Here is a 20,831-nt window from a genome sequence, read left to right on the forward strand (position 1 = left end):
GTAAGTGGAGTTAGTCAGGGAGTCAGTCAGGGCAGAGCTGTGTCACAGGGCTTGGCTGCTGGATTAACCAGGAATGTTTTAGCCGAGGGCCGTCTGGCTGGGCCCCGAACAGAAGCCTTAACGGAAGTCAGGCCTGGCCTGGGGTGATAGAAATGGGGATGATGATGATGATGGTCATTAAGTTTGATGACTCACAGACCTGGCATACAGTAGAAGAGGAGGGATGGTACATAGTGATTGGAGGAGACAGTGATGTGATTGGAGGAGAGGTATGATTCATGGCAAATACAGTGATGTTATTGGAGGAGAGGGAGGAACTGTGATATGATTGGACTAGAGGGGTGGTACAGGGTGATAACAGTGATGTCATCGGAGGAGAGATATTGTATAGGGTAATACCAGTGATGTGATTGGAGGAGAGGGGTGGTATAGGATAATAACAGTCATGTGATTGGAAGAGTGGGATGGTAAAGTGTAATACCAGTGATCTGATTGGAGGAGAGGGGTGGTATAGGATAATAACAGTCATGTGATTGGAAGAGAGGGATGGTAAAGTGTAATAACAGTGATGTCATTGGAGGAGAGTCATTTGGAGATGTAGCAACAACAGTCCCTGAGAATGTAAAGACTAGTTGGGAGTCAGAGAAACAGTTTTTCAGCTACATTGTCATTTGCCTTACGCTTACGAGAGTGAACCATGTATTACAACACAATAATAGTTCTAACTAAATTTACAATTTCTAAGCAAAGCTTGACCAAAGCTAACATAAACTAATGTTTAAGATGAAACGTGTGAAAGACCATGAATGGTCTGGATGGATCCAAGTGTGTGTGTTGCAGACAGAAACGTGAGAAACAATTGAAATCCATAATGGAGGTTAGATCCCATCTGTTTCAGCAGTGCTAGGCAAGTCATTTCATGACAGCAAGATGATAAACAACCTGGCTATCGGGCGGGTTTCATAAAACCGTCAGACTGCCCAACTACTGGCTCTAATTAAAATGTCTCTCATCACAGTGTGAAAGAAAGAGGTAAGGAGATGAGGAAATGGAATGTTGTTTTTGTCCTCAGCTTCCCTCTCCCACTTTCTCCCCTCTATCACTTTCCCCCTTTTTTTCCCCTCTTTCTCCCTTTCTCTCTCCCTTTTTCCTCTTTCTCTCTGTCTTACTCTCTCCATCTCTGTCCTTCTCTCTATCCAGCAGGTTAGTTCCCTAATGCAGCCAGGGTGTGAGGTCGGGTTTCAGCAACCCCCTGGGCCCGCCCCCAAGCCCGCCTCCACCCCGGGCCACTCCCAACTTGTTTACATTCCTCTGTCCATATTGGGAGAACTCAAGGTCCCCCTTGTGTGGAGTGCAAACACCCTCACCTTCCTTCTCCCTGCTAGAAGAGGAGGACAACAGGACCAGTATGTGTTTGTGTCTGACTGACCTCAGTAGGCTCCTTGAACCTAGCCGCTATTAGTTAGCTAAACTCCCAAAGGCTTCATTCCTCCTCCTGTCTCTCTCATCCCTCTATTTCTCTCCTTTGTCCTGCAGGAGACACTGGTTGTAGAGTGAGTAATACCTGCAGCCGGTGAAGGAGAGGTTAAGGCTGCGGCTGCATTCTTTTCTCAATCTAGAAGGGGGGCGTGAGGGAGGAGGATGAAGGGGGAGGGGGGAGAGAAGTGGGAGGGTAACATACAGGCAGGAGAGAGAGAGAGACATCTGTCTTCAGAAGTGTTACCACCTTGCCAGTTGGAATGTTGTAAAGGGATCTGTTGGAACACTCGTGTTCCGACCTGGACCGTATTCTGCCGAGGAGGTCCCAGACTCGCTGTAGAGAGCCGGATGTAAGTTCCAGAGAACAGTGTGTGTGTGTGTTTGCTTGTCTAGAGGGGGAGGAGGAGGGTATCTTTTATCATGCGTGTCTGGTATTCGAATCCTACTACAGCCCTGTTGGCTTGACTGAAAGGCAAGTACTTAACGCGCCAGATTGAGACAGAGGCATGAGGGTCATGTTGCTGTGTCTCCTTTGTTGGACTAGAGGAGAGTGACACTGATTGGGCAATGGAGCTTTTACCCTTGACTATACAGCAGCTTTCGGTTGCGCTTGGAATACATTCAGCTACACTTTGAAAGCTCTGACCGGTCTTCTTGGTTTTTTTGCTAGCTAACTCAGTCTTTCGTTTTTCTTTCTCCAGTAATCTATCTGAGTTGTGAGAGAGGGCACAGATGGATTTGACTGGTTTTTTTTTGCAGTTGACCACTGACTCTGTTTGTGTTTTCTGCTGATGGTTTTGCTGGACAGTTAAGATATAATGTTGGAGAGTCAGAGGGCAGTGTGGACCGATAAGTAAATCACGCCACTTTGGGGAATGCAGAGGTCAAACACTGACTGACTGGCCGGGAACTCAACTGCAAATTGACTCTCCTGTATATGCAGGCCGGGGAGACAGATGACTTTTATTCCTTCATCACCTGTTAGTTATATAACCTGAACAAGACCAACACCTTTGTTTACCCTACAACACAAGGTACAAACGAGTTGTAGTTGAAAAACAAGCATCTCTTTTTACTCTTGCAAATAATGTGGTTCAGTGCAGGGACACGTTGTGATGAGATAGTTTTTTGGTTGATTTGTTTTGTTCTTTATTTAATCAGAATGTCTAGATTTTATGAAAAGTTGTGTGCTGTGTTTGTTGGTTTGCTTTAGAAATTTCTTATGGTACAGTTGTCTTGGGCAAGGTAGTTGAGTGAGCAGTTAAAATGAGAAGTCCTGATTGTTGGCATGATTTGCTTCACAGCATGTAGCCTGCTCCTTGTTCAGATGCACTATAATGTGATATTGAGTTAATGTGTGTTTATTTGTCTTTGTGTCCCAAACGGTGTGCATTTCTGAATCCCTGTTCGTGTTTTATCGGTGACCTCTGCATAGGGTGTAGAGATTGTTACGTCCAGGTGATAGTGACTGTGAAAACACATTTTGCGGCCGTGTGAGCATGTGTGAGCGTGTGTGAGCGTGTGTGTGGTCGTGTCTTTCTGTGTGTCCATACCAGCTGACCGTTTGAAGCCGCTCCGTCTCTTGTCATTCCAGTGTCCCGCTCTCAGGGCCTGGGCCAGGACAAAGCAGCCCCGTCCAAGAGGAGCCCTAACGGGGGAGGAACCACAAGCCTAACTTTGGGCCGTTCAGTCCACCGGGACACTTCTACCACCAGCAGCCCCGACCACAGTGACCACGCCCTGTCAGCCAGCAGTGACTCAGGCTTGTCCAGCACCTCGCTTTGGACCGACCGACCCCCAGCACCCATCACCGCCGCCATTAGCACCACTACCACCGCCACAGCCTTCAGGCCCCAGCAGGGACCCAGCCGCCAGGAGAAAGCCCAGCTGAAACGCCTGCTGAGCGGGTTTGGCCTGGAAGAGCCCTCCCCAGACCTGGAAGAGATGTCTGAGTCTGGAAGCGGAGGGCCAGGAGGAGTAGCCATCCAGAGGCTGGTCCCGACCCAGGCGCATGTCAACGGGGACCGACGGCCTCTCAGGGAGAGGGAGACTGACATCCTGGATGATGAGGTCCTCCTGTCCAGTCACGACCTCCGCAGCGTGGACAGCCTGGGGACCCTGTCGTCGTCCTGCCACAAGAGCAGCCAGAACTCCCTGCTGTCCGATGGCTTCGGCAGTCCCGGGGGAGAGGAGCTCCACCACCTGCCCCAGCTCCACCACCCAGCCCCAGTCGCCATGGAGGAATACGAGAGAGCCTACGCGGAGACCCGGAGGGGCTGCCTTGGCCAGAGGAGTGCCTCGGTGTCCACCCCGGCCGGCGCCGTGCCCGTGTCCAAGCAGCAGGTCTACCGGCAGGGCAGCTACTCCACACACACCTGGGTGCGCCAGCAGCAGATGGTTGCAGCCCATCAGTACGCCTACCTGCCGGCCGAGGAGGAGAGGTACCCGGGGGCCGAGAAGCAGCAGGGGGGAAGCCTGCCCGAACCTCCGGCCGCTACAGTGTCACAACAAGCACCCGCTCTGAGTATGGACACTTCCGCCTCCAGAATGGCCTTGACACGGAGCGCTCACAGCGAGCAGACCCCCGCGGTCCTCACAAAGAACCAGCGAGACGAGGAGTTCAACTCTCTGACCGTGGATATAGATAATTCCATCGACCAGCTCAACCAGTTGATTATGGACCTGGACCCCACGTTCGTGCCGGTCCCCATGCGTTCTAGCTCGGTCAAAAGGACTGGCGGGGAGCACGTCAACGGCTCGGCCGCCACAAACGCCACCTCCACCGGCTGCCCCAACGGTGTCGCTCACAGACTCACAGATAACGGCACAGCTGCAGTGCCAAACACACAACAGTCTGGTAAGTCTGACAGATAGCTCTGTGTGTGCCTGTTGGTGCGGTGATATGAATGGTGGTGGTGGTGGTGTACTGTAATTCATTGTGGTGGTGGTGTAGTGATATGAATGGTGGCAGTGGTGTAATTTCATGAATGATGGTGGTGGTGTACTGTAATGAATGGTGGTGGTGGTGTAAGGTCATGAATGGTGGTAGTGGTGTAATGTAATGAATGGTGGCAGTGGTGTACTGCAATTAATTTTGGTGGTGGTGTAGTGATATGAATGGTGGCAGTGGTGTACTGCAATTAATTTTGGTGGTGCTGTACTGTAATGAGTGGTGGTGGTGTAATGTAATGAATGGTGGTGGTGGTGTAATGTAATGAATGGTATTAGTGGTGTAATGTAATGAATGGTGGTGGTGGTGTAATGTAATGAGTGGTGGTGGTGGTGTAATGTAATGAGTGGTGGTAGTTGGTGAATCATGATTGTTCTGGTGGTGGTACTGATTGAGGCAGTAATCTCAGACAACCTCTGCAAACATCACTGGTTCATAAAAGGGGGTGGTGGTAAAAAAAATCTATGAGAATCAGGAAGATTTAGGAGACTGGCTGTTCGTGGGATGTTTCTGTTCTCGGAGAGCCTCGCTGTCAAACCTTCACTTCTCCAACAACGTCAACTTTTTTCCAAACACAACTCTGCCGTCTCCCCACCTGGAGAACTGTTAGCCAGAGTAAATAGCAGGGTTCCTGCCAGCTTTTCCGATGTTTTCAGCATGTTTTTTAAGGCAGAGGCTGTTGTTCAGGCTTGTCTGTGTACAGCTATCTCCCTCAGGAATCCCAGTGGAACACGGACGGAGGGGGAAGGGGGAAGGGCTGTCATGATTTTCATCCGCTCAGTAGTTCTAGGCACACAGCAGCTCTAGAACATACAGAACATGTGGAACACTGTACACATTTTATGGAATGTCTTTGAAGGTTCTTCACACTCTGTCAGCCTCTACTTGTCAAGGTCTGACTGAACACCCTGTCATTAGTAGACTCATCAGCTTGACATGTCCGGTTTTTAAAAGTTTCAAAACTGCGTTAGTCACGTACATTATTACCGATGTTGTCACGGAGTGTAGCAAAACAATTTGCTCTATGGGTGTAGAGTATTATTAACTTAATTAAAAATGCTAATCTGAGTCTGAGTGCATATATCAGTTCAAGAAGCACTGTACACAAACATAGATAGAAAGTTAACAAGATACTGATGATTTATAATGGACCTGCATTGAGAACTGATTTTTACAATGAACATTACATGGGACTGCATGGATTCATTTAAATAGTGAATATATGTGTGCGTGTGTGCGTGTGCATCTGTGTGGTTGAATGTTTGTGTGTGTACTTGAGTGGGGGTTTGTGAGTGTGAATTGCAGAGTGTGAATGAAAGAGATCTGTGTCCATTGAGAGAGAGAGAGTTTGTGTGTGTGTGTGTGTGTGTGTGTGTGTGTTTATGTGTGTGTGAATGAATGTGTGCATGATGAATGTACAAAGGGATCTTAGGAGCAGATCAGAGTGTAGACAGATAAACAGATAGTTCAACTGTCTGACAGATGATGGAGGTAGTGGATTTAGTAAATTTACATTTCAAGGGCTTAGTTGGCATGGGAAACATTGTTCGCATTGCCAAAGCAAATGGAAAAATGAACTATAGTATAAAATAAGCTCATCTTAAAACTCATCTTAAAGCTCATCTAAATTTCAGGTAGAAGCTTTTTCTTCAGTCTCCCTGTTCTGCTTGTGGTGCTCCTGAACATTTCTCTCTGTTAGTTGGTAGCTGAGCCAAGTGCACATGGCTCAGGCGGAAGTGTCTAAGAAACTATTACAGCTCATCTTCAGAGAATAGCATGGCAATGTATATTTAGTACATTACAATAGATTCCCACTTACCTCTTTTACCCCAAAGCATAAATATCTTGCCAATAGTAATTTCATGTTTTACTTCTGGCGGGGAATGTTTAATAACTGAGAAGACCCATATTACAAAGCAAGGAAGTATTCTCCCTTGCAAAAGGAAACTCATGGCCAACCTTCTCCCAGTAATGTCACCCAGTGTTTGTCATGACCAGAAGACAACAAAAAATTTTTTTTTTTTACCATTTTACCATGTTACCATGATTCCATACCACTATGGAATCAAGTATCATTTGCACACTGTTTTGAAAACAACTGCACCATTTTAACCAATGCCTTCGCCCAATGCTGATTTTTTAAATTAAATCTGAAAACCCAAAACTAGAAACTGCTTGTACTCGTAATCACATATTACATGGACCTGACAGATAATCACCATTTAATCTGTCCATGAGAATCTTTCCATTATATTCCCTCTAGTTCTGTCATGCTTTGACTCATGCATTTGTTCAAGGACATTGACTTGGATTCTGAAACAGTGTTCCAAAGATTCCTAGGAATGTTCAGTGCTCACCAGGAAAAGAAATATTGTATACACCAGCCACCAGTTTTGGAACTTAACCATTCACAATAGCTGATTTCAATATTTCACTTTTGTTTGTTTTCTCCTACAGATAACTATTAAAATGTATCTAATCTTAAGCACATACTAAAACCAAAAATGTATGTTTTCTATCTTTGTTTTATTTAACCAAACATGGCTCCTCTAGTAAAACTCTATGGTTGGAGAATTTTGTTGACTCAAGGACATGCTGGCAGTGCAGTTCATTGACAGTTCATTGAACTGTCGCCCACCATTTTGTTTTCACCTGGAGGGTGGTTTTGCGGTCTGGCCGTCAGTAGAGCGTGAATCACACTAAGTTATGTCCCTGGAGCAGCCACGGGGCAGAAAAACAAGTGAGGAAAGCGCGGGATGAAGGCAGAGGAATTTCCAGGAGGGGAGCAAGTGTGCCCTGAGGCATTGCATTTTCCATCCAACACTAGAGACTTGTGCCTCTCTGTGCATATTGGCTACACACAGTAAAAAGAAAAACCAGACTGACAGAAACACTCTGTATTTACTTTATTTACATAAATTAAGGCATGCTATGATACATTGCCAATGTTTCAAGTGGGATATTGAGGCTCAAGGTTGGTATATTTGGCTTACAGTATGTTATATGTTGTGTGACCAAAAATGTACACGAGGCTGTGAAAGGCTGTGTGTTTTATTTGTATGGGCAAAATCGAAAAAGTTTAAAGACAGGCTGAGCAGCTGTAAATGTAGATCTCGTGTAGATTGACTGTACAAACACTGGCACACTCAGTAAAAACTCCCCATGAAAGTACTGGTGGTGGTCTTTCACATGGTAATGAGTTGGCTGTTCATTTAGAACCCCTTCCATAAACTCAACCCCAATATGTCTCCTTAAACCTCTTATTATTACCTTTTTTCCCCTGAACCTTTAACCTAACGTTTATCCCTAACACTTAACTTCAACAGTAACTCCTAAACCTAAGCCCCAACTTAAATTCTACATTCAGATTAAAGTAATTGAATGGACTGTCTTATCCAGAGGCCCTTTTGATAATTAGTGCATACATTTTTCAAACTATGCTTGCAATGTGGAATTCCTGTGGGAATTGTAACACTAACCCCTAAACCTTTACCCCTAAACCTAACCCTTAAACCAAAAATAGACTGTTCCTTGTTCACACACACAGACATGCGCAGACACACCAGCACACATGCCACTGAGAATGTGTATGTGTGCAATCATTATCTAGTGCATTAGCACCTCTCAACATTTACATTCCAGGGGTTTTAAATTAGCACCCTGGTGCCAAATGGAGCGCCAGGCCAGTCGGTCACAAATCCCCCCCCCACACACCTCATCCCCCCTTCACCACAGCATTCCTCAGCTGTCCACTCAAATGTGTACGGTTAATTGTTATATGAACACGATACACAAGATATGGACCATTTAACGAAATGTAGTAGCAGTTATGAAGTGCGTAAGGGGCAAGAATGTATGTCGTTACGTGTGTGTGAGTAAGTGACTGGCATGCAAATTTAAAGTGTCCCTGAACTTGTTGTATGGGATCCCATGCTCCGATAAAGAACGCTTCTATTTAGCGGTAAGCGGATAAAAAGAATGGGGCTGGTGTGTGTGTGTGGTCCTTGATAATGCTGCCGACTCTCGTTAGCTACCGCTTCAGATAGCTATCCTGGATGTGTGGGACCATCGACCGGCCCGCCTTAACCACACACTGCATGGCATTGTGGTCCATCATGACGCAATGTATTTGGTCCTGACGGTCTCAACGGTACATTACAAGTATCTGGAGATGATAGAATTCAGAATTTCTTGGGTTGCATAAGGGGAAGAGGCACTAATAAATTCCTCCCTGTGGCTGACTCATTATTGTATGGTGGGGAGAACAAGTATTTGGTACACTGCTGATTTTGCAGGTTTTCCTACTTACAAAGCATGTAGAAGTCTGTAATTTTGTCATAGGTACACTTCAACTGTGAGAGACGGAATCTAAAACAAAAATCCAGAAAATCTCATTGTATGATTTTTAAACAATTAATTTGCATTTTATTGCATGACATAAGTATTTGATCACCTTCTAACCAGTAAGAATTCTGGCTCTCACAGACCTGTTAGTTTTTCTTTAAGAAACCCTCCTGTTCTCCACTCATTACCTTTATTATCTGCACCTCTTTGAACTCGTTATCTGTATAAAAGACACATGTCCACACACTCAATCAAACAGACTCCAACCTCTCCACAATGGCCAAGACCAGAGAGCTGTGTAAGGACATCAGGGATAAAATTGTAGACCTGCACAAGGCTGGGATGGGCTACAGGACAATAGGCAAGCAGCTTGGTGAGAAGGCAACAACTGTTTGTGCAATTATTAGAAAATGTAAGAAGTTCAAGATGATGGTCAATCTCCCTCGGTCTGGGGCCCCTTGCAAGATCTCACCTCGTGGGGCATCAATGATCATGAGGAAGGTGAGGGATCAGCCCAGAACTACATGGTAGGACCTGGTCAATGACCTGAAGAGAGCTGGGACCACAGTATCAAAGAAAACCATTAGTAACACACTATATCCTGCAGCGCCCGCAAGGTCCCCCTGCTCAAGCAAGCGCATGTCCAGGCCCGTCTGAAGTTTGCCAATGACCATCTGGATGATCCAGAGGAGGAATGGGAGAAGGTCATGTGGTCTGATGAGACAAAAATAGAGCTTTTTGGTCTAAACTCCACTTGCCGTTTTTGAAGAAAGAAGAAGGATGAGTACAACCCCAAGAACACCATCCCTACCATAAAGCATGGAGGTGGAAACATCATTCTTTGGGGTGCTTTTCTGCAAAGGGGACAGGACAACTGCACCATATTGAGGGGAGGATGGATGGGGCCATGTATCGCGAGATCTTGGCCAACAACCACCTTCCCTTAGTAAGAGCATTGAAGATGGGTCATGGCTGGGTCTTCCAGCATGATAACGACCTGAAACACACAGCCAGGGCAACTAAGGAGTGGCTCCGTAAGAAGCATCTCAAGGTCCTGGAGTGGCCTAGCCAGTCTCCTGACCTGAACCCAATAGGAAATATTTGGATGGAGCTGAAAGTCCGTATTGCCCAGCGACAGCCCTGAAAACTGAAGGATCTGGAGAAGGTCTGTATGGAGGAGTGGGCCAAAATCCCTGCTGCAGTGTGTGCAAACCTGGTCAAGAACTACAGGAAACGTATGATCTCTGTAATTGTAAACAAAGGTTTCTGTACCAAATATTAAGTTCTGCTTTTTAGATGTATCAAATACTTATTTCATGCAATAAAATGCTAATTAATTACTTAAAAATCATACAATTAGTTTTTCTGGATCTCACAGTTGTACCTATGTTAAAAATTACAGACTTCTACATGCTTTGTAATTGGGAAAACCTGCAAAACCGGCAGTGTATCAAATACTTGTTCTCCCCACTGTATGTTTTTAGGCCCGACACCTGTGGTGTCGTTGAAAAACGTGATGGTGGGTTTCGTGTTCACGGGTCAACAGGGTGTAACGAGGACACATGCCTCCTGAGCCCCAGTGTTAAGAGTTAGGGTGTAAAGCAGAGGACTAAGGACACACCCCTGGGGAGCACCAGTGTTAAGAGTCAGGGGGTAAAGCAGAGGACTTAGGACACACCCCTGGGGAGCCCCAATGTTAAGAGTCAGGGTGTAAAGCAGAGGACTAAGGACACACCCCTGGGGAGCCCCAATGTTAAGAGTCAGGGTGTAAAGCAGAGGACTAAGGACACACTGATGACTGAACACACAGATGACTGAATGGCAACAGAATGTCTAGTCTGACATATCGTGGAGAAGACCCATTAGAAGAATATGAAATTCTGTGAGAGGTTTCGGGTCTGGTTGTTGTTTGGAAACAGGGCATAAAAAGGAGCAGTTCTGTAGTTCTTGATCTGCTCTTTGATTACATCGTTTAGACTGATTTCCGTGCTAAGTCTGTTTAAGCCAACCTCTTGCCGTGTCCTCTGTATTCAAATTGAATAGACCGGTGACCACCTGCGTTTGACGTGGGTCATGCCAATCATCTGAAAGCACATAATGATCAGTGACAGACGAATTATCTTGGTTTAGTCTTGGGCATTTGGACACTGGCAGTCTCCTTGATCAATGTGGGGACGACAGCCTTGGACACGGACTGGTAGTCAGTGAAAATGCCCGCCAGCAGATTGGCAAACGCTCTAAGGATACTTTCGGAAATACCGTTTTGGCCCTACGACTTTGTGAGTCTTCACTCCATTTAGAGTGTCTCTCACACCAGCCTTGGAGAATAGCATCTAATCTAGAGCAACAAAAGCCTACTTGGTTGATTCTGTCTTGTCTTCTAAGTTAACACACAATGAGTTAGGTAGGATTGGGTCGGCACCATGCAGCTAAATCTGGTCTGTGATCCGTGACAGACGTAATCCTTCATGCCACATGTTCATGAATCTGAGTTGTGAAACATCGACTCCAGAGGCGGCATTTAACTTTTGCATTCCGATGGATTTTCAGAGCTCACAACCGCTGGCTTTGTAAGTGTTGATATTACTTGATTGTTAGAGCTGATTTTACTTACATTGAGTGCTAATGTAAAGTCTTTAGTCCGTTCATTCAAGGCATCTGGTAGGAGTAAGTCTGAATCATCAATATGCAAAAAATATCATCAACTAATTTCTTAGAGAAGACGGTGACTCACATCGACCGCGTCCAATGCCGTCTCGGTTTCCAGAGATACCGTATATTAACTCGTCGTAACAGGTGTAATCAAAATATCAGCCACAGAATTCTTTAGTATTGCCAGTGTTACACTTTGCATGTCACCAGCTAACGTGGCCTAAAGGGTGAACATTCTTCAGCAGTGGATGTTTCCCCTGGATCTGTGTGGGCGGTGGAGCTGGAGTGTTCAGCGCGAATGCCCGGTTCTCACACTCTCTCTGTATTTCTGTGTCTCTGCTGCAGCTGTCACATCGTCCGTCGGTGACATCAGAGTGGACGCTGTGCACAGTCTGAGTCGGCAGGGCAGCGATGTCACGCATCACCCAGGCTTCTGCGGCTCTGGCTGGGGTGTACAGGAGGAGTACAGGGGGACACAGGCATACTCACACTGTGTACCACATCCCCAGGTACAGGAGTGTAGCAGCCCCCTGCCTCAGCAACCTGAGTCAGAGGATTGTTATGATGGGTAAAAGTACTGATTGTTATGCTCTCCATTTGTATGGAGTTGCACAGCACTGATACTGCCATTAAGCATGGTATGTACTTACAAACACAGGTCATAATCATTATAGTGTTAATATATTACGTATTATATGTTATAAGTTCTTAATTACAGTTGTTGCTCTGCGCAACTCCATGGTGAGTACCCAGCATCTTTTAACATATGTTTGCTGAGAGTACATTCTATCGGAGCATCTTGAGCTCAGAGGAAAACCCATCATAAAAATCCTATTCTCTAAACTCAGTTACTAAGGCAGTGAAACCCTTATCCACAACTCAGTCATTCCTTTCTCATTCCATTATCATTCAGTTGCTTGTCATTACGGTCAAAGCTATTTGTGTTTGTGTTGTGTTTTACCGTATACTGTGTTTTTGTTGTGAACAATGTTTTGACATGCATGGTTTTGCTGTGTGTGTTTGTGTGCATCTCTGTGGGTGAATATTCCAGCATGGCTTGCTCTTCAGGAGTGATTGTGTGGACTACAGAGCTCAGGGTCCAGAGATAGACAGCGGAGTGGAGGCTGGTAATGATATAACTCCTCCTACTCCTGCCTTCCCTATCTCTCCCCCTACTCCTTATGGTAAGAGCCTCCTTCATCACTGTGTGCCTTTTTAAAGAGTTGTGTATATGTATATAATGGATCTTTTGATCGTTGCTGAGTAACTGGATTTAAGGTACCATCTCGTTTTCTGTCTTTCCACAGTGAAAAACATGGTTGAATTTACCCACATGAGGCAAACCCCGTCTCCCAGCATGCAGTCATATGGAGCCTACAGGATGGAACACGGTAAGTCCATTTTTACAATCTGTGTGAGGAATAAGAGTTACGTCTCTTGGGCGAAAACCACAACTTTGATACAAATCTAAACACAGTACAGAACAATTCTTAGGAATACCAATAGTCTCAAAATAAAGTGAATGGTCTTATTGAAATGCCAGGCCATTGTGAGGTGAATATTTTGAGGCACTTGACCTTTGACAAAACCATTTGATTGTAGAAGCCAGACCGTGGGCACTGGAACAATGGAGAAATGGTCTATATAGGGAAGTGGAGCTTTTGGAAGTGAAGTCTATTCTTTCCATTATCCCTTTCAACCCCCTTTATCTCTCTCTGAAAGACAGAGAAGGTGACAGAGAGAAATAGCTCTCAGAGACACTGGATGACGCAGAAATAGAAAGTGTTCATGTTGGTCGCTCTGTTCCCATCATGACAGCTTCTTCTCAGAACGTCATCCATCCCAGGCCTCTAAGGTGCGCACGACGTGTTCGTCCATGTGCTATCTGATTATTTATCTTCCTGCTGTTGTTGTTGCACCCTTGCTGCTCACTTTCAATCTGTAATGTACGATCTCTGACCTGCATTTTAGGACATTGTGGTGGGTGGAGGCAGAGCTCTAGACAAAGCCAGGGACTGTCTCCCTTCCCTAGGGGTTCCACACATGCCTCTCTCCTTCCATAGATGGTTTGGAGAACGCCTGTGTGGTTCCAGTCCTGAAAAGAAACTTCTTTTATAGAACATTTTTATAAGCCACCAGTGCCCGAAACAAGTTCTATTGTTTTGTTTGCGCATATACACTTTGATGTGGTCTTAGATGTTTCTGACTGGTGGACCACACCCAGCTATTTGTTGGTTTTCAGAGATTGGGAGGGATGTGGTGATATGGGGACTTTGTAGCACTGCCTCTATGCACTTTCATGTATTTTCCCAAGCTGTTTTTATGTAGAGAGATGAATCATGTACTGGCAAGTCACATCTGTGAAAGGACATAACAAAACATGGCATAGGTCCCGTTCAAGGTTGCCTCCTTCTGAAACAAGTCTTAAAGAAGGGTTGTTGTTCCCAAACTGGTCAAGGAGTTAGCAGGGTCCTGTTGTGATGGCTGATCATCAGTGAGGCACAGTAATGAGGACGTCAGGGGTTAGAAACACACGCACACTCGTAGTGAGAATCATAGAGATGACATTGGTGTCCGTCCCTTTGTCCACCTCTGACAGCCAGCCAGCCTGTTATGAGAGGTTGTGAGAGTGACAGGATCCTCAGGCTAAGCTATGCCCGTACCTTTCCCGTTCAACCAAGTCAAACAGGGTGAAGCGGGCAGTGGCATGCCGTATTCATCAGTGCCACATAACCGTGGTGATGGCGGGTCAAGGGCTTATGGGGCATGTAACCCTTTTCTTTACCCAGTGAAATGCAACTGTGTTAATGAAAGGGGTGAACAAGTCCCCCTCTATCGTCTTGCTGTCAGCCTAGCCCTTAACATTCCTATAGAGGTGTGTGGTAACCCGTGGAAACATCACTGAGCTATGGGCGATATGGGAAACACAAGGTTTCAAGTTTATGGGGCTTCTCAGTCTTTCCAGAGCAATGATTGATTAAATAAAAGCTTTAGTCAATTATGTCTGGGGCTTTTAATTTCTGCCTGTCAATTAATTTGGCAGATTTGGTGACTCAGAGGCACATTACTCTGTATTCAACAAATCAATGGGTGGTTGCTGTACCGATGAGACAGCAACTGACTGCCTGAATGACTGTTCCACAAGAATGTTCCACCTGAATGACTGTTCCACTAGAACATTCCATCTGAATGACTCTTCTACTGTTCGACTAGCTGGCTGTTTATTAAACTTACTTCCCGACTGCTCTGTATGTTATTGTCAGAATTCAGGATTCAAACCACCCAGTTTATAATATATTGTGTAACATGCCTAATACATGCTCTCTCACACCCCCACAGAACCTCGCGGTTACTTAGAGATGATTGGTCACGTTCCCCAGTCCACAGATGAGGGCTTGCCAGACTCCTCCCCCAGCTGCCATAGGTCTTTCGCCTATTCTCGATCAGTCTCCATGGGTGGGACGCTCCAACGGGCCGACAGGTACAACCAATCACAAACAAGCCTTTCTCATAATTATTAGCCCAGCTCATGTTTATTCTAAATGTCCATAAGTAGACGTTTCTAGACCCAGACTTTTAAATACAGTAATTATGGTTATAGCCAACATTCTGACAATACAATACGGTCATACAGTTTGATGAAACAGGTCTTTTGTGTGTTGTTGTCTACAGCTCCTCCATTGGTCAGTCATGGGTGGAAGACCGAGCCATGCTGAGCCGCCACGGCTCCCTCAGCGGCTGCCCCGCCCCGAGACACACCCCTATCCAATCCATGTCCCTGGACTATGGCCAACAGTCCCCGTCTATACACGCCCATCCTGCCCCGAACGCCCACAGCTCCCCCCTGGGCAGCCAGAGGAGCCGCGTGGCGCACTGCGCCCTCACCCACAGCCCCGCGCGCAGCTTTGACGAGCCGGATGACTCTGGCCTTGGAGGCTACGGCCCCACCGACTGCCCGGCGTCTGCCTCTCCTCTCCTGGGGAACGGAGGTATGGAAAGGGGCTTGTTGATGGCAAGCACCACGGATGGCCAGGGCGCCATACGGAACCAGCTCCAGGCTCAAGTGGGCTTGCCTCCAATGCTGCCTGAGAAAAGGAGGGCGTCGGACGGGGAGCAGTCCATGGGCACGGCCTCCCCGGCCCCCAGCGGGTTCTCCAGCCCACACAGTGGGAGCTCCCTCAGCATCCCCTTCCCCAACACCCTACCTGATCTCTCAGCCTCTGCACAGATGACTAGAACAGCCTCAACTCTGCCAGGTAAATCCCTATCGAGCACAGTTATCAGCCACTTCCTTATTTAAACCAATGTCTTGGTTTGGTAGAATACCATGAACAGGTACTGGATTGTGTCCTATGTACTGTGTACTGTATCTTCAGGCACTGTCCTGAGAGTGTTATTTGTGCTTTGTCCATTAGCTAACCTCTGGTGTGTTTGTGATATTGTATTTCCAGATGTCCTGGCCAGCAAGCAAGTGACTGTAAACTTTGTGCAAGACACATCAAAGTTCTGGTACAAGCCTGATATCTCCAGGGACCAAGGTATTAACATGAGGATTTACCTGACTGTTAGGCTGTTCATCATTTTGATGTTGTGTCGGAAGATTTGGACAGTTTTAGTTGTGTTTAAAATTCCTCCATGACTTGAAATGTTTGTTTTTTTGGCAAAGTGGCACACGACAGGCCAGGACCTAGTTTCCACAAAGCATATTTTAGAGCGACTTACAGTATTGAGTGCAGATGTTTTCATACTTCAGTGTTCTGGCTTTCCACACGACACATCTGCCATGCTCTTCCAGTGGAGCTACACATGGTCCTGAAGGCCATTAAATAATGGTTCCTTAATGATTGTTCAATTATACTGAATTAATCTAATAGCTTGCTATGTCACTAATATTTCCCTGAATAGTGTGGAGTACATTTGTGATTTGTCTGATATTACTACTGTCCCTGCTTGCATGGGGTTTTAAAAAAATGGATGCTAGATATTTGGCTGTTGCAACAAAGAGCAACTGTTAAAATGCTTGTAAGTTTTATATCTATCGGGAACGCGGACCCTGATGGAATGTGCAAATGTGTCTTTGTAAAAGTTAACAAAACATATGTTAGACAAGGGAAGACCTTTTTGGTGCTGTAATAATTTATAATAAGCCTTACCGTACCGTCTCTGCAAGTACCTTTTCCAGTATTAGTGTGAGCACATTTAATAGAACATATGACAGATGATTGACTGATGACATGGAACACATATAGGGTAGAGTATAACTTAAGTTGTCATGTACCGAATACAAATCTAAACACCAATGTCTTTCCATCACACTTCTGTCTTTAACAATGATTTTGTTACCAAAAAGCATTACATTAAATCAGTGTTTTTCAACCTTGCTCCTGGAGGCCATCTGCCCTGCATGTTTTCGATCTCTCCCTGCTCTATCACCCCTGATCTCAACAGCAATTAAAATGTATTTCTGTTTCCTCATCTGCTGCTTTCCTCCTCAGCAATCGCAGTCCTAAAGGACAAGGAGCCTGGATGTTTCATTGTACGAGACAGCCACTCCTTCCGAGGAGCCTATGGGCTGGCAATGAAGGTGGCCACACCCCCTCCGTCAGTCCTGCAGCAGAGCAAGAAAGGTAGGTACTGGCTTACAAAGAAAAGGGGGCGGAGCTGTAGGTCTATTCAGAGCAGTATTTCGATGTAATACATGGGTGTACTATGATGAGTGATGAAGCTAATCTAGGGTCAATTCTAATCCAAGGTCAGTTTTAGTCCAGGTACAGATTTGTGTTCACCCACTCTCGTACTGCGCGGTGATGATCCCCGAACTGTGCCCATGGCCTGTTCCACCTGGTTCCAGAACCTGTCTGTGTTTCAAAAGGTCCCAAGAGAACAGGGGTATCATGGAACGGACCGACCAAAAGAGACAGCATTCTGGGAATCAAACAATAATAGTAATCATAAAGGCCCTCTACTGTTACACCCTGTGATCTCACCTCCATAGAGGGAATCTGATAGTCCCCTCTCTGTCTGTCCCCCAGCCCCCAGCTTTGGGTTGGTCTTCTGGGCAGTACCATTCTACAGCCAAGAAGCCCTTTTCTTTGCCAAGCAGTCCTTATGTGGTGACTAATGTTTCCTGACAAACAATAGTCATGCTGGCTTTATAAAGGTGAACAGATGTCAGGGCTTTCTACAGGGATAATTTAGACATCTTACTGCCCTGTACCTGTGCCCTGTACCAGTGACCTGAGGCACAAAATGTGTCTTGTGAAGCAAACTGAAAGTTTCAATTCAATTCAGAAGTAGCTGGTCATGCAATACTTTCCTTGCCCATGGCATGGTATGTAAAGTGTGGAAAAGGCAACTCTTTCATTATTTATTCAGTGGTTCTGATTCAAGTCATGCCCAGCCCAGAGGACAACCCACTGAGCCCTGACCCCGGTCTCCCCTCCACACCTGTCCTTTTGTTCTGGTGTCGCTCGCCAGCTCGGCTCACAGCAGTGACAGGACGACAGTCTCTTTCTACAGTCTCTCTCCACAGTCTCTCTCTCTACGGTCTCTCTCTACAACTCCAGCCCAAGCTTTGAGCCTTCTTAAGGGGTTGAAACCCAAGCCGGCTCCAGGAGAGTTTTTCTCAGGTCGTTTTGTATGGGAGGACATTCCTCACAGATATACTGTACACTGTTGATGCCCAGAGGACACATTGTTATTAGGGCATGGCTGCGGATCAGTCTTTTATCGGACATTTAGATAAATAGTACAGGTTTTATTAAAGATCCAGAAGCTTCTGCGCATGTGCTCATCATGCTCTGTGCTTCTCTTTATTATTTTCATTCTGCTCATTATGGAGTGGGTTAGTTACAGATACAGCGGGGCCCCTAACTTTTTCAACTTGTCTACTGCAGTTGAATTTCCCCTCCATTTTTGTTTTGATTGACCTGACAATGTAGCCCGACTCTGTGCCTCACATTTCTGAACATCACAAATAAGACAACCGAAATAAAACCCCTGCGGCCATTTCAAGGAAAATTCTTCAAAATGTGCTATGATAGACAATGGCCTGCATATGTTATGTAAGCAAATTGACATTGTAGGTATTTCATAAACAGCAGATATTTCTAGCTCAGCCACATCACAGGTGATTCTCCGAGGTCAACAATGTGCCATGCATAGGCCTATACATACGCTATTGTTTTGACTGCATACTGCTATTTGTCATATTGTTAGTCAGTTTGCCTTTTTTCAGCAGAATGTTGCGAACCAGGCGATATAATGCAATGCGATACGTTTATTAAAAGAATTTGCGGAGGTGGGCTGCCCTAACGAGACAGACATCACCAAGACGTCTGTGAACGTTGAACCGTTTGTGACCGTTTGTTGGTATACATCAATCAAAAGGGGCTAGCCAGGGGAACGCCCTGGTCATTGACATTTTCCTCTCAGACGCACGGAGCCTCTGACATAGCTGAATCCATTCAGAGTCCTCAGTGGCGGTTGAATTGCCACTACCGTGTGTGTACAACTCCATTCATCCATCAGGGGAGCCTCTGGAATAGGTGGAGCTGTTCAGTTTTGCTGTAAGTCTCCCACTAGCCATGCTATTAAATAAATGTTAACCTAAAGAGTCAGTGGTAAATCACCCTCATCAGGAATTTACAAATAAATAAATAAAATAATTATCAGACAAAATAAGTTCTATATTCAGTGAAGTGTCCAGAACAAGAGATGGCTTTGGTCTAGAAAACCCACAGGCTGATTTAGTATAGTAATGGTAAACAATATTTTGTCCAAACAATTAAATACAATTTAAATCATATTTTTCCCATCTTTTGGATACAAAATAGACAAAACAGTGAATCATTAAACAAACGCAGAGTATGTGAAATGAAGAGGAAAGTTCAGCTAGCCGACTGGGCTGAAGCATCTGGATCTATGGGAAAAGGAATTATTATTAAGGACTGAGAAAAGACAGATCCCAAGCCATTAAATCATAATAACACTAATCTATGCAACTCTTGGAGTTCATGAATATGACTTAATGTGGGTAAGAGAACTTAGACTCACTTAAAGTTAATATTGCGTTATAAGCATGTAATAAGAATGAAATGAACTTCTTATTTTCTACATATTCAACTTTTTTGTCTCTCTCTTATTCTCTGATAGGAGGAGATATGTCCAATGAGCTGGTCCGTCACTTCCTGATTGAGTGTTCACAGAAAGGAGTTCGGTTGAAGGGCTGTCCCAATGAGCCCTACTTCGGTAAGTGTCTCCAATGCACACCTTTCCTTTTACTGATGAGGACAATAGCAAAACAGTGACCCCTGCTGGTGACCAACTGTGCTGATAAAAAATAATAAAGATCCTGTTAAGAAATGCAATTGTGTTTCAGCACTTACAATAACTTGCAGATTATATGAAATCCTCTATAAAATAATGTCATGGTTACAGTTGTTTGTTATGTTGTTTTACAGGAAGTTTAACTGCATTGGTGTGTCAGCACTCCATTACTCCTCTGGCCTTGCCCTGCAAACTCATCATACCAGATAGAGGTAACTTGATAAAACAATGTTTTTCTATTAAATTACCACGTTCCTGGGTTAAGTTTAATTTAGGATTCTGGTAAAAAAGAGTTTCCCAAATTTGGGGATGACATTGTGCCCTTGTGTTTATTCACTACCCACACTCTCTGCCATGCTCATAGCTGAGTTAGATTAATAATTACATATCCTTCAGGTTACATAACAGGGCCACGTATAATCACATAGCCTTTATGTATAATTTGCAAACTGCTGCGCGCTGTTGAAAAAGATCTGCACATGTGTAAAAACTTTGGGAAGCTCCAGATCATTTGATACAGTAGACTAAAGAACCAGAAAAATAAGTATCTGCATCCACTTTGTTTTATAAACTCTAGTCTCCCTCATCTGTGTTACTAAATGTGTCAGGGCTGGACATTACAGTGCACCTTGGAATTATATATGAGGTAATTAATAAGCCTGAGCATGTTTCTCCTGTCAAATTAGATGAACTGCCTTTACCTGGTAGCCCATGAAAACCGTGTCATCACTCGCAGAGGGCCAATAGGGAGGATGGAGGGACAGTGTAATTAGATCGGTTTCGAACATGATTTTTTAAAATTGTAAACAAAACATACTTTCTAATGTCTGTAGATCCTCTTGAAGATGTGGTGGAAACGACAACACAATCAGTCACCAACTCTGCTGCAGAGCTCCTGAAACAAGGAGCAGGTGAATACAATACATTTACTCAGATCTCATCATCATTAAGTACTTGTTGCTGCTGTATGACTACTAGGTCAATTGATAGCAGGTAAAACATACACAGTAAATATTGGGCAGGCCTCAACAACAAGAACCTCGGTTCCTTGGTCAATGAGTAGATTTACATGTCACAT

General features: G+C 45.1%; 1 protein-coding gene across 2 annotated transcripts in view; it reads left to right on the forward strand.

Moving 5' to 3' along the window:
• LOC105018694 (tensin-3) overlaps positions 1 to 20,831 on the forward strand; it is a 42,184-nt gene that overhangs the window by 19,649 nt on the left and 1,704 nt on the right. For both annotated transcript variants that reach the window (XM_010884330.3, XM_010884340.3), the window contains 11 exons: positions 3,074 to 4,336; positions 11,771 to 11,934; positions 12,477 to 12,609; positions 12,733 to 12,816; positions 14,765 to 14,906; positions 15,098 to 15,681; positions 15,877 to 15,963; positions 16,921 to 17,052; positions 19,580 to 19,675; positions 19,888 to 19,965; positions 20,587 to 20,664. In XM_010884330.3, the coding sequence (XP_010882632.2) occupies positions 3,074 to 4,336; positions 11,771 to 11,934; positions 12,477 to 12,609; positions 12,733 to 12,816; positions 14,765 to 14,906; positions 15,098 to 15,681; positions 15,877 to 15,963; positions 16,921 to 17,052; positions 19,580 to 19,675; positions 19,888 to 19,965; positions 20,587 to 20,664 (2,841 nt within the window). The remainder of the gene's footprint in view (positions 1 to 3,073; positions 4,337 to 11,770; positions 11,935 to 12,476; positions 12,610 to 12,732; positions 12,817 to 14,764; positions 14,907 to 15,097; positions 15,682 to 15,876; positions 15,964 to 16,920; positions 17,053 to 19,579; positions 19,676 to 19,887; positions 19,966 to 20,586; positions 20,665 to 20,831) is intronic.

This window comes from Esox lucius, chromosome 3 (assembly GCF_011004845.1).
Source record: "Esox lucius isolate fEsoLuc1 chromosome 3, fEsoLuc1.pri, whole genome shotgun sequence".
In the NCBI taxonomy this organism is placed as follows: domain Eukaryota; kingdom Metazoa; phylum Chordata; class Actinopteri; order Esociformes; family Esocidae; genus Esox; species Esox lucius.